The sequence below is a fragment of the Condylostylus longicornis genome, unplaced genomic scaffold (genome assembly GCF_029603195.1).
Source record: "Condylostylus longicornis isolate FDR11 unplaced genomic scaffold, ASM2960319v2 ptg000006l, whole genome shotgun sequence".
Lineage (NCBI taxonomy): Eukaryota > Metazoa > Arthropoda > Insecta > Diptera > Dolichopodidae > Condylostylus > Condylostylus longicornis.
The window spans coordinates 3875007-3889408 of NW_026577975.1; the positions used below are offsets into that span (position 1 = coordinate 3875007).

General features: G+C 19.9%; 2 protein-coding genes across 3 annotated transcripts in view; one reads left to right on the top strand and one right to left on the bottom strand.

The window, feature by feature from the left end:
• Positions 1 to 3505: 3505 nt before the first annotated feature.
• LOC129618434 (zinc finger protein 852-like) lies at positions 3506 to 5298 on the top strand. Of its 2 annotated transcripts, XM_055533170.1 has the most exons (4): positions 3506 to 3618; positions 3685 to 3881; positions 3942 to 4772; positions 4836 to 5298. In XM_055533170.1, the coding sequence occupies exons 2-4, from the start codon at positions 3753 to 3755 to the stop codon at positions 5250 to 5252; spliced, it is 1377 nt and encodes a 458-aa protein (XP_055389145.1). In that variant the 5' UTR covers positions 3506 to 3618; positions 3685 to 3752; the 3' UTR covers positions 5253 to 5298. The 2 variants fall into 2 exon arrangements, with proteins under 2 accessions (XP_055389145.1, XP_055389144.1); XM_055533169.1 differs by having other exon boundaries at positions 3558 to 3881.
• Positions 5299 to 11500: 6202 nt separating this feature from the next.
• LOC129616958 (extracellular matrix-binding protein ebh) overlaps positions 11501 to 14402 on the bottom strand; it is a 61487-nt gene continuing 58585 nt past the window's right edge. Inside the window, exons 9-10 of the mRNA XM_055532433.1 lie at positions 14208 to 14364; positions 11501 to 14135 (exon numbers count right to left, since the gene is read on the bottom strand). Coding sequence (XP_055388408.1) covers positions 12966 to 14135; positions 14208 to 14364 — 1327 coding nt within the window. The 3' untranslated portion in view covers positions 11501 to 12965. The remainder of the gene's footprint in view (positions 14136 to 14207; positions 14365 to 14402) is intronic.

A 14402-nucleotide genomic window follows, 5' to 3' on the forward strand; every position in this document is an offset into this window, starting at 1 on the left:
TAATTAGAATTAATTATCGCGTATACATATATATAGATATTAAAAAAAATTATTTCATATTGTATTTAATATCTAGTATGTATTTAATTTATAATTTAATATATATAATTTTAACTTGAATTGTGTATAGGAGTGATATTTTAAATTTTGACTTGTCTATTGTTTTTAGATTTTCTCTAATAATAAATTATTTTCTCTTTTTCTTTTTTTGGTTTTGATTCGTAAAAATTCAATTGCATAATTCATATTTTATTATATTAATCATTATAAATGCAATTTTAATTGTATTACTAAAGTTTGCTAATATTAAAAAGCAAGTAGCATTTAAAATATTAATAATATAAAATTTAGTAAATATTATTTGTTCGTATTAAGTAAGTTAATTTACTCTCTATGTTAATATTAAATAAAAAATATACTAAACTAATTTTAAAAATAGCATTCATTATAAAAGTTTAAATAAATGTAATGAAATCAAATAATCTTTAATAAAATTTATTAAATATCAAATACAAATATTATATATAGATTAATAATAATAATAATAAGATATTATTTTATCATTTATTATAAACATAATTTTCTTCGACAAAAAAACAAAAAAAAAAAAACGAAAAATAAATTTTTGGTGTGTGTTTTTCTTAATTAGTTACTTTTTTTATATTATGTATATATAATACATATTTATAATATATGTATATTTATTTATTATATTAATTTATTAATAATTATTAATGTCTATTTTCTTATACATATATACATATGTTCTTTGCGTTTCTAGTCATTATTATTAAAATTATACTATATAAAAAATACATTGTACAACGTACACTTATAAATTTTTATTCTAATTTTAAATAATCAAAATGTACATTAATTGAAAAAAAGATTAATAAGTATTGTATGTGAATCAATGCTCGATGGCACAAATAATATAGCGCAACAATAAAATAAAAATATTATTTTTTTTTCCTCATATTAAATTTATATTAATTATAAAATTTATTTTATAACCAAAAAAGCAAAAAAAATAAAAATAAAATAAATATTTTAAATATTGTGCTGTCTAATATAGATACGCTGTAGTAGTTCTCTGAATAGTAACAAAATTTTAAATATATTTATATATTTATTCATAATTTTAAAATAAAAAATTATTTATTCACTTGTAATCCTTCTCTTACACGTAGCTCTTTTATCCTTTTTTTGGTCATTTTAAGTAAAAAAAAAAATTAAAATGAAAAAAGTAAAAAAAAAATAAACCAAATAAATATAAAATTGAAATTTGTGTACATTTTATTATATATATTTATTGTTCTTTGAATATAATACAAAAAGATAAGATATTTTATTATTCAAATTAAAAGAAAATAAATAAAAAAACTAAAAAAAAAAATTATATATATAGATATGTGTCTATTTATTTATTATATTTATAATCAAGTAGAACTTTATTCATATTAGTTTTTAAGTTTTTATTTTCAAAAAAAAAAAAATCAAATAGTAAGGAAATAACAATAAACAAACAAATATGAAATACTATAAATTAAATATGAAATATGTTCATTAAACGTGTTTCAAATTTACACAATTTACACTGCAATATATACATATATATTTATATATACATATAAAGATGAATTATATTTCATTGTTTAATTTGGTTTCATGACAAAAATAAACAAAAAACATAACATATGATACATAATTATAATTTTTTTATTTATTAAATTTTTTCTTTATATAACTTAATTTAAATTTTTCTGTTTGTCAATATTATTTAAAAATTTTTTCCTCTATATTTTAATATAATCGAAATATTTTTTGAGTTATTTTTTTAATAATAACTTGGACAATTAATCATTAATTTTTCTTTTTTTTTTTTGGTTTTATTCATTTAAATAAACGTTTAAAAATGTTGATAATTGGATTACAAAAAAAAAAATATATAAAACTAAAACATCATTTGAAAAAAGGTAACTAAAATAATATTAATTAAAAAGACAATGGAAAGAAAAAAGAAACTAACGTAATAATAATTAAACGAAATTTCATAATAAAAATTATAAAAAAATAAAAAAACAAATATTAAAAATAAAAAAAAAGTAATAAGTAAAACAAAATTAACATGCAATATAAAAATTCATTTTGAGACATAAAACAAATACAAACATTGTAATATTGAAAAACGATTTTTTTTAAATTAGTTTTACTAAAAAAAAAAAAATGAATATAAAACCAAAAAAGAAAAAATGATTAATTAAAAAAAAAAAAGGATTTTAAAAAAGAAACAATATACACAACACGAAACAAACAAAAAAAACATACAAAAAAATAAAATATAATTTAAATTCAAAACTACATATACATATATAAAACATACAAAAAACACAAATTTATAATATTTGAAATATAAGTATATTATAAAGATAACTGTAAATATATATACATATGTATATACATATTGCATAAATTAAATATACATACATTTATATGTAATTATATGTTTAGTAAATATATATATATGAGTATATATATTTATCATTGCATATAAATATATAATAAAAGTAAACATGAAACATAAACATATTTCTTAAATTATATATACATACATACTTAAATTGAATAAAAAATTATTATTACAAAAATAAAACGAAAAAGATGAAAAATAAAAAAAAAATTTTAATTCAAAATTATAAATGGATTTTTTTTTTCATTATCACTATTATTAATCTTAATTTTAATTGTCGTCCTCAAATACAATGCGTCTTTCAATTTTATACCTAAAAAAAAAAAAGGAAAAATAAGCATAGGTACATAATTACCGTAATTTTTCCTTAGAAAATCTTTCATCTTGCTGTCCTTTAATTAACACCTTTGGGGAATAAATATTCTCACTCACAGCTGTATTACATTTTTTAAGAGTTTAACTGTTCCTTTATCATTAATACTTCATTTAGTGTACAACTAAAATCTTGCTTAAAATCTTCTGCTTTTTTCTGCATTTATATTGTTTCTAACAACTAAATTAAATGTGTACAAAGTACATATTTATGTACATATGTATATAGTCAACATATTAATTTCGTATGGAATCCAATAATATATGGTTCGTATGGAATCCAAAAGTAAAATTTTAAATAATTTTTTTACCGGCATTTTCCGGTATACAAGCCGTAAATGTTTCTGCTTCATATCCTTGACTTTTATAATTTCCTTAATTTTTGTTCACGTCTGTTCAAATAATTATTCACGCTTTTTATATTATTAAGTATGTAAATTATAAATAATGAATTTATTTCATTTTTTTTTACTAGTAAGTATGGCCTTTAAAAATGAAAATGTCTTTTAAAATTTTTTTTTGACAATATTTTTTAAGTATTGATATAAAATTTTAGTGGCACCTGGTGTCAGTTTTTAAAAATACTTTTATTCACCATATCACCAATTGTCTAAAAGAAATAAATGTCAAAAAAAAAATTCAACTAAAAATGAAAATGAACCGAAAAAAAAAATGTAAACAAAAATAAATTTGCATTGCTCAGCATTTTGACAACTGTTGAAGCAATAAAAATATGTGAGAAATAACTGCAATCGTAAACACGTCTTTAACTTACGGTACATCGAGTTTATTCTTACATTGATTTGAAAAACATGTAAAATAATGTGATTTTACTTTTATAGACATCTCATATTACATGGACTTCAAAACGATATTTCTGTTGAGATTTCTATAGTAAATGAATTAAAAAATGTGTGATACAAATGAAAATATCTGGAGAAATTTATGTCGATTTTGTGGTGCACAAAGTTATAAAAATTTGGAAGAGCCACTTGATAAAAACTTCCTAGATGTCGTGGATAAGCTTTTTTCTTTTTCGGTATTAAGAAACTTTAAGAGAACTCTTAAAATATACATTTTACAATTTTGATTCTTCTAGGTTGAAACATTAAATATATTTAAAATTTGTATCGTTTGCGAAACATTCATAGATTCAATTTGCAAGTTTTACATTCAAGTTAAGAGCGTTTCCAAAATATTTTCAGAAATAGAGAACTCAATTAAAGAAGAAATTCCTATTAATATTGTGCAATTGAATTCAAAGTATAGTTCCGGACATGATCAAATCAAGAATTTTGATAATCAACTAACTCGAAAAATTGTAGGTAATATTAAAAAGAATTCTGAATCTATTAAAATAGAAAACAATCCAATCAAAGAGACTAGTAGTAATTGTAATGATTCCAATGAAAAATCTAATCACGATATTATTGACATTATAAAACAAGAAATATATGAAGAAAAAGAGGACACTGGCAGCTGCATTGAAAATAAAATTATTAAAACTGAGATTGAATATGATTTGTCATCTGATTCAGAGTCTGGATTTCTAAAAGTAAAAAATATAAAAAAATTACAAAATGTAAATGAGAAAACCCCATCAAAACGAAAATGTAAGTGTGAAACTTGTGGTAAAAGATTTTCGAACAATTCAAATTTACTCGAACATCGTAAATTACATTGGCCTGCTGAAAAAAAAGAAGCAAATTTTTTTAAATGTCCACATTGTGATGCTAGATATCCGAGAAAAGGAAAAATGCTTATTCATGTACGAACTAAACATTTAAAAGAAAGACCATTTGTTTGTCAGATTTGTAATAAGGAATTTTCATCTAATCATCATTTAGTTCGTCATAAACGAAATATTCATGATAAGAATGAAAGTACCTGTCCAATTTGCCAGAAACAATTTGCATCTTCCAGAATCGAAGTAGCTATTTCATTAACACTCTCATTCAATTTTTAAAATTTTAATTGTTTTAATTTCTTGTAGGAACATATAAAAAATCATGAGAAAAATTGTGTGCCTTGTACCGTTTGTGGAGATTTATTTAAGCCCAAACATCTTGGTCGTCATATGTTAGTACATTCTGATGTGAAAGACTATAGATGTAATTACTGTGGAAGAAGCTTTAAACGGAATATTACTTTACAATTCCACATGATTACTCACACAAATCTTAAACCATTTTCATGTAGATTTTGTAATCATAGTTTTGTTCATCCGTCTAACCGTAAAAGGCATGAAGAAGTTATGCACCCAAATGAATTAAAGAGTAACAATAAAGATTTTCACGAAAATGACAAAAAACTACCGAGCATTGAAGAATTACACAAAATGTTAGAAAATTTAAAAGGTGGGAGAGAAAACAATTTTCATTTAGAAGAAAATAAAGAATTAAAAATGTAATTACATACGTTGTTTTGCAATATTTAATTTAAGGACGTTAATTTTTGCTCCATTAAATTTGACTTCAGATTATATGGCATAGTTTTAAATATTTAAATTATTTAATTTTAAATATTCAATTTCATTTAAAATCACATTTTGATTTGATTCTAGAAAAAATACTTTCTTAGTATAAAACATGCCGCATGCCTTGGATAAGCCAGAAAGAAAATCATAACAAATTGGCATTTCTTTCCTCTTTTATTTTACTATTTTATGAAATTAGATTAAATTGCGTTCAGTATTATAGCAAATTAAAGTTCAATATTTAAAACAAATTTTATGGTACTCTATGGTGTGTTTCAAAATCGAAGGACTCAGAAATTAAGCTGTGAACTTAGCATAATTATAATTTATAAATTATTTACTTTACAATAATAATTTTCCTTATTCTCTTTTTGTGTTTGTACTTTATTTTATTTTTATACATAGCAGAATATTTATCTAATGTCTTTATATCTAACAAGTCCCAATACTCAATTTTTTTTACGAAATGTTACGAATTTTTGGCCTCGTTGTTGGTTTTTTCTTTAAATGCCACTGATCGTGTCATATTTTTTATTATTTTTTTCTTTTTTTTTACGTAAAAAAGAGATTAATATTTTAAAAAATCTCAGGATATTATACACATTTTTTAAAAAGCTTCCCATTTAAATTCTATTGCACGAAAAAGAAAGAAAGGTAGGAGGAAAGAAAAAATGAAAAAAAATTTCAAATTCATATTTCAGTATGGTTTCAAATGTTAATGAGGAAGGATGTATGATTTTTTATGCACATTTTGTATTTCCCAATAAGGTAAGTTGAGTAGTGTCGGCTAACAAAAATGTTATTAAAAGTAATATAGGTTGACACATTTCAACAATTTGAATTATCTCATTTCGATTATTCATACGTTACTTATAAAATTGTTTCAAATAATTTCAGTTAGTTTTTAAATTATTAAAAATAAATATGTATGTACCTACTTCCAATAAATTTTTTTTTAAATAATTATTTTAAAACTATTTCAAACATGTTATATTGAGTGCTTCAAAAATTTTGCTGTGCTCTTTTTTCATATTTTATTAGCAGGTAAACAAGAGCAATCTATTTATAAAATGTCCCTGCATGTGTATGTATGACCTATCTTAATTCTAAACGGAAAGAATTTTAAAATACCTGAACAAAAATTTTAAAATACCTGTTATTTTACAGTCGGAATTTTTGAGTCATTTGGTAAAATACCATTTATTTCAAAAATAAAAAAATATTCAAATCCGGTCATAAAAATATATGATTGTTTTTTCCAAACATTTTAAATATTTTTTTTTCTTAGGTAATTGATATAAATGATAGTAAGTTTTTAATATTTTTTCAAATAAAAATAGAGGTAAAATTTTGAAGTTTATATAAAATTTGTATTTAACAAATAATATTTGATTGTATTTTAGATATTATTTTCTAATTCCCTCTTCAAATTTTTTCTTTACTATGTATTTATATCAATATTTAAGAATTATCTTTCATTAATTATATTTTCAACTTGACACCACAGGTACTTCCCATATCTTGCGTTAACTTACCCTATGAGAAAAAAAAGCTGTTCACTTAAAAATAATGAAATGCTTTCAGTAACAAATAAAACGTTGAAGGCGAAGGTTGTGTTTGTTGTTTTTTCGTTTTTTTTTTAAATTTTAAAATAATTATCAATGAAAATATTAATACATTTTTTTGATTTTTCAAATATATGTTCTAAATTTTACCTGCTTTATAATAAGTGTGAATTTATTTTAATATTTCTTCTCAAAAAATAGCCACTTCGATTTAAAAAAGGCCATATAAAATAAGGTGTGCTTTCAAGTTTCTCTCTGAGCATTGGGACTTGTTAGATATAAAGACATTAATTTATCACATTCTTGTTTCTGGTAAAAAAAAAAGTACTAATATGTACGTCGTACGAAAAGCTTTATTCAAATCGCATACATGATAATTTTCTATCACGCATGTCTAAGTTAATATCATTTACCACATCTCATAGAATATGAAATTTAGAATATGATATGTAAATACCAATTCTTCGTTTAGAATATAACTTAAACGTTATGGTATGATTTCATGCGATATTTACATGAGATACAACTACCAAAATATATGAGTGATGTTTTTTTTTTATTATCGTTTGCCCTCTTTCTATATACGTAGAAATTTAATGAAAATCAAATAACATTGAAATTCCCAAAGAAATAAGGAAATATATAGAACGGCTTTTAAATATACATTATGAAAATTAAAATAAAAAGAAACCATTCGCTCTTATACAATTTTACTTATTTAAAATTAAAGTAAAACCAAGTACTCTGTCGTTTTACATTTAAAATAATAAAAATTCTAAGATAATTGATTTAACAAACTAAATAAAATTAAAAAGCAAAAATTTACAATAAAATTGTTGTTTTTTTTTTGTTTTCCTTTTTTTCATTCTTTATTATTTATTATTAATTAATTTTAAAGATAAACCTACTTACAAAATCAAACGTAAACAAATTATGTAAAAAAATACTAATAATAGATTCTTTTCCTTTTTTTTTTTATTTCATTTTAAAATAAAAACTAAAATTTCATTATTAATTTTTTTTTTATTGTTTCCATATTTTTTTTTTTTTACTTTTTTTTCTTTTTATATATATTTTGATTAATATTTATATAAATTTATTTTTTTTTTTAATTAATAAACTTAAAAATTTCGTACATACACAAGGGAAAAATTAACGAACTATTTATAATATTTTTACTTTAGATTTTTTAATTTTACTTTTAATTCTTATATAATAGCAAGAAAAAAAAAAATTAAATCTAAAATTAATAATAAAAATTTAAAATATATAAAAAAAAAAAAAAACCAATAAAAAAAATTACATTACTGAATTTTTCATTCAAATAAAATTTATTTAAATTATTATTTTTTTTTTTAATGTTATTTTTTTTTTTTTTTTGTAATTTTTGCATTTTGAACAAGAAAAACTTATAGATTAACGAAAGTTACTCTCTATTTAATTTAACTTATAATAATTATATTTTGTAAATATATATATATATATATATTCATATATATTATATATACATATCTATATGTATTCAAATATATACATCGTAAATACATCTATGTATATATATATATATATATATATGTATACATGAATTTTATATAATTATATTTAATAAGTATAATTAAAGGAAATATAATTAAATTGTTAAAGAGTGTGAAGGGAGTGGGAAAAGGAGGGAAATTAAAAATTAATTTTTTTTTTTTTTACATATATAATTTCTTTTTACTTTTTTTAAAAATTATTTATACTAATTTCTAAAATTTATTAATTTATTGAAAAATATATATTTATATAATATTAAATTTATTTTTTTTTTAATTATTTTTTTTTGTTTTATTGTTTTTTTTTTTGTAATTTTTTTTTTTTCTTGTTGAAATAAATTTAATTTTTTAATATTTTTATTTTATTATACTTAATAACAATACAATTAGCAAAGGTATTTTTAGTTTAATTAATTCTTATAAAGAAAAATAAAAAGTAAAGAAAAAAAAAAAAAATTAAATTATTTTAAAAATATTTATAAGAAAAAAAATTAATTATATATTATTTTTTATAATTTTCTTTTTTTTTTTTATTTAATTAATTAATTTCATATTTTTTATACAATAATATAAATTGTACATATATACATATATATATATATGCATTTATATGTATATATATATATACACTTGCATATATGTATGTTAATATATACATAAATATATATATATATATATATATATATATATATATATATATATATACGTATATTTGTAATATATAAGTACATCCATATTTAAATTTTATGTTTGTACATATATATATATATACATATATATTTAATATAAATATTTTAAGTTTATTTAACATTAATTTTTTTTTTTTTTTGTATTTTTTTAATTATTTTAAATTTTAATTGTATATTTTATTTTTTACAGATTTAATTTTTTAATTTTTTCTTTTTTCTTTTAAATTTAATATAAATGTATATATGTATATATATATATATATATCTATATATATTTATGCATATGAATGTATATACTTATATATGCATAAATATGTATATATATATATATCTATATATATATATATATAATATGTTATATTACAGATTAATTATATTAATAATATACACAAATGTACATATGTATATGAATTTACATATGAACATATATTAAATATGTACAAGTGTGTAGTGTATGTATATAATATTAATCTAAATTAATTTTTATTTTAATTAATTAATAAATTTTTTCTTATGTTTTAAATTTTTTTATTTTTTTTTTTTTTTTATTTTTTGCCTAGTTTTTGAGTGATAAAGTTTTATTTATATTTTTTTTTTTTTCATCAAATTTAATTTATTATATATATATATATATATATATATATATATATACATATATATTTATTTAATAAAAATTTTCTGTTATTGAAAATTAAGAAAACTTTTTTGCTTTTTTACATTTTCTGCTATTATTATTGTAAATGTTGGAAAAAAAAAATAAACTATCTTTGAAGAAAATTTTTTTTAAAATTTTAAATAACAAAAAAATTCTAGTATATATAGACTTTGCATTTTAATGAAAGAAAAACATTTTCACAATGATAAATTTTTAGAATCAATTTTATTTAAATTTAATTAAAAAAAAAATAAATAATTTTTAAGCCTATCTCTCACGTTATAAATTAATATTTTTGATATCAGCTTAAAATTTAAAATTATTTGTATTGTACATACGAAAACGATAATAAATTTAATCAATAAAATAAAAATAAAAAAAATTTTTTAATCAAAAAATATTTAATGCAAATTGAGGTATTCATTTAATTTTACGAATATAATATTATCAAATATCTTCATGGAAATAATTTTTAAATCTTTATTCTTTTTTTAAAAGAATAACTTTTGGGAAGAATAAAATTTTAAATTTGGAAATAATTAATTAAATTAAATGTAACAAATATAAAATACAAATTAAATGTAAAGAAATGAAATTTCTTTAATTATTCTCCCTTTATGTATTTCTTTATTTATTTAAATCAAAAAATAGCAAAAAAAAAAAAATAATAAACGAAAATGTTTTCTTTAACAGAAATTTTTAAAATTTTTTTAATTATGTATATATATTTTTTGTTTTGCATTTACATATTGTTTACTTGCAATTATACTATACAAGACGAATTTATTTATTATTCATTTTTTTTTTTCTTGAATTTTAGTAAATAATATATATATATATTTATTTTTTTTTTTAATTTTCTTTTATAATCAAAAAATTCTGGGGACGTTTGTTTTTAATATTATCTAATAAAAATTTATAGCATTTTATATTATGTATAATTAATTATTACATAATATATATATATATATATATATAATATTAATACATTATATATATATGTATATAATAATTTTCAGAATGAGTTTTAAATATTTTTATTTTTTATATATAATTTTGTTTTTATTTTTATGTATTTTTAATTTCTTTCTTTCCTTTTATTTTTAATTTTTTTGTTATTTTTTTTTTTGTTTTTATCTATATCACTCTTTTTTGTATTATAACTATTTTAATTTAATTAGTACATAATTTGTAATTTTAATAAATGATTAATTTCAATTTTAATATTATTATTTATATAATATTTATATATATAGAATTTTAATTTAATTTTCTTACTATCGTATTTATAAATTTTTTATTTTTTGTTTTGTTTCATATGTAATTGTTTTATATTTAATAATAATGTATAATGTTATATGTAATAATAATGTGTTTATATTTTTGTTTTTATATCAATTAACTCAAAAATTAATTTTATTATTGATCATGTTTTTTTTTTGTTTTTTTTATAATATTTTACACATTTTATAGCAATTTTTAACGATTTATAATTTTTGTTAAACTTTTATGTATGTAGGTAAGTATGTATGTATTTTATGTTTTTTATTTCCCATTATTATAATTATCTATTTTTGTTTTTTGTTTTTTTTTTATAAACATAAATTTTTAATCAAATACATTTTGTTTTAAGCTATATTAAGTTGTTATTATTGTTGTTGTTGTTGTTGTTGGTATATTATGTATGAATTTCATGAAAATTTAATATCTTTTTTTTTTTTTACTTTTAAATTTTCTCTTATTCACATTCAATAAAATTGACAAAAATTATTGTAATTGTTCTAAAAAAAAAATTGTTGTTTGTTGTTTGATAAAAATTGTTGTTAAAAGAAATGCAAATATTATTGATATTGTTAATTTAAGAACAAAAATTTAAATTCATTTTGCACAATAATAATCTTAATGTCATATTTTGTATACAATTTCCCTACAAAATAAATGAATTCCGAATTAATATATTGAAAGTTGTTAATAAAGAATTGTTTTGTATAAAAGTATCGTGCTTACTATCAATTGCTTGTAGCAATTTTCATTTTGTTTGCATCCTCAAAATTTTTAGAGCGATTACAATAAAAATTGAAAATTTTTTTTTTTAATTTTTTGTTTACTCTGTATAGAAATTTTCTATTTTCTTATTTTTAGATTTTCATCATCTTATTTTAAATTTATTTTTTATTCTTTTTTTTTTTTGTTAATTTTTTTTTTTAATAAAAATTTTTGAACTTATACTTTTTTTCTTTAATTTTTTTTTTTATTTTTTTTTTTTGGTTTTTAAGTCTGTAAATTTTAAGGCGTTTTTCGGAATTTTTATTTTTTTTTAATTATTTAAAATTTGATAACATTTTAATTTTTTAGCTGGCGCAAAAAATATTTGGTTTTATAATTTTTTTTTTTCTTCTTTATTTTCATATTCATAAATAGCTTGTATTTTTTGTTTAAGCTGTGTAAAAACTTCATTTTGCTAGTTCGCGTTTTTCGTAATTTCATATTTATATTTTTTATTTATGTATGTTGTTTTTAATTATAATTTCGCATAATTTTTGTTTTGTTATTATATTTTTTTTTTTTCAATTTATTTTATCTATTTTAATTTTTTTTTATAAAATTGAATTTTTATAGTTATTTAAATTATATTACAAAAAATTTTATGAAATTTATTAAATTTATAAATATTATATGATATATTTGAATATTTTTTGAAATGTTTTTAATTATTACAATTGGACAATTTTATACACCAATATACATATAATATATTATATTTTTTAATATAATTTGAAAATTTAATCAATTCAAATATTTATGTTATAAAGTCAATCCATTATTTTATTTATTTATTATTTTTTTTTTGTTTGTGTTTATTCTGAATTATAATTTTTTTTATTTGTGATTTAAAATGTGTATGTTTTCAAAGCGATGTTTTTTTTTTCTTAATTTTTATGATTAAAAAATAAGATATTTTTTTTTTTTAATTATTTATGTATAGTTTTATGGAATTATTTTTTTATTTCGACATCTTTGATTGAGATCATAAATGTAATTATTATTTTTCAAATAGCAGTAAGTTTGATAATGTCAAATATTAATTTAGCAATTACCATTATCATTTGTTTTTTTTTTTTTTTTTTTTAGTTATTCTGTTTTTGATTCTTATAGAAACTCTTATTAATGCCAATATGATATTGCCATTTTTTCTTTAAAAACTATTCTTCGTCGCTAAGAGCCTCATATTGTGCTGATAGCAAAGGTTTTGGTTCAGATGATAATGACTGCTGTGACTGTGGTCCATTATTACTAATATCGATACATTTTCCAGGTTGAACTGATGGTGATACAACTAAACCAGATGGTGGTGGTGGTCCAGTAACATTTAATGCACTATATGGATAAGCGTAAGTTGTTGTAGCAAAAGTAGTTACGGGTGGTGCATATCCACCACTTCCACCACCATTGGGCCTATGTCCTTCATTAACCTGTTGTCCATCTGAGCTTCTGGAACGGCGATTGTCTTCATAACCAGTAGACATTTTATTTCCACTATCTTTTTCTTTACAATGACTTGCTGATAATCTACCATGACCACCATCATTACTGTTACGTTCATGATGTAAATTATGACCACCGCCATGATGATGACTATCATCTGAACGTCGATCATCTTCAGTTCTCATTGCTTCAACTATTCGATGTTTAACGTAACAATCTAAAGCAAATTGATGGGACGGAGGACCACCACTATTAGAACCTCCAGGTCCACTTGGCCCACTTGTGGTTGGACCCTGATGCATTCTTCGATCCATTCCCGGGTTAGGCGGAAGTCCACCTAAGCCTTGGGCAACTGCAGCAGCCGCTGCCTGATAATAATGCCCATCTATTATGTCATGAAATTTATTTCTAGGACTTGGAGGTTGAGCCATTCGAATTATTTGTCGCTCGTCTGGAGTTGTAGAACGACCACCACCAGAAGAAGATCCAACAACAGATTTATTACGTTCAGCTGCTGCAGCAGCTTCCGCTTCTTTATGCTGCATTCTTCGATTATACTTCCATTGATCAGTTGTGACTATTGGGTCTTGCAAGTATGTCATATAAGATGAAGCTGCCGGTCTTAAATGAAGCGGATTTGGACCATATTCCTTTGTAATTATTGAATCAGTAACTTCGCCAAGTGTCATACTTTTAGTAATTGTTTGGGAACCATGGGTCGGCATCGAAGATGGTTGACGATTGTTACCACCCCCATTATTTCCAGGTCGATCGTTGCTACTGCTATCTAGGTCAATATTGATAATATTTGGGGAATTAGATTTACCGTTGTTGTCACCTGCTGCTATGGCTGCTGCCACTGGATGTTGTTGATCTCGTGTTGAATACTAGGTGAAAATTATTTTCGAGTTAATACACATTTACAATTTGAAATTGTTAATTTGTATAAAGATACTTACGAAAGATGGTCTCGGCGGGCCATCCCTATTTAACATATTTGGTGGCTCGGACGAGCCTTGATTAATTTGATGTTTTATTATAGCATCTATCAAAGAAGCTGCTGATAAAGTTGTCCCATCTGACGGTCTACTTGGATGATGTGGTTGTCTATGATAACTAAATTTTAATATAATTAATAAATTTTATTATTTGTT

Bases quoted from the DNA above. Each gene is read 5' to 3' on its own strand.
- LOC129618434 (XM_055533170.1), top strand. From the start codon at position 3,753: ATGTGTGATACAAATGAAAATATCTGGAGAAATTTATGTCGATTTTGT. The intron at 3,882-3,941 runs GTATTAAGAAAC...TGATTCTTCTAG, and splicing joins ATAAGCTTTTTTCTTTTTCG to GTTGAAACATTAAATATATT. The intron at 4,773-4,835 runs GTAGCTATTTCA...AATTTCTTGTAG, and splicing joins TTGCATCTTCCAGAATCGAA to GAACATATAAAAAATCATGA.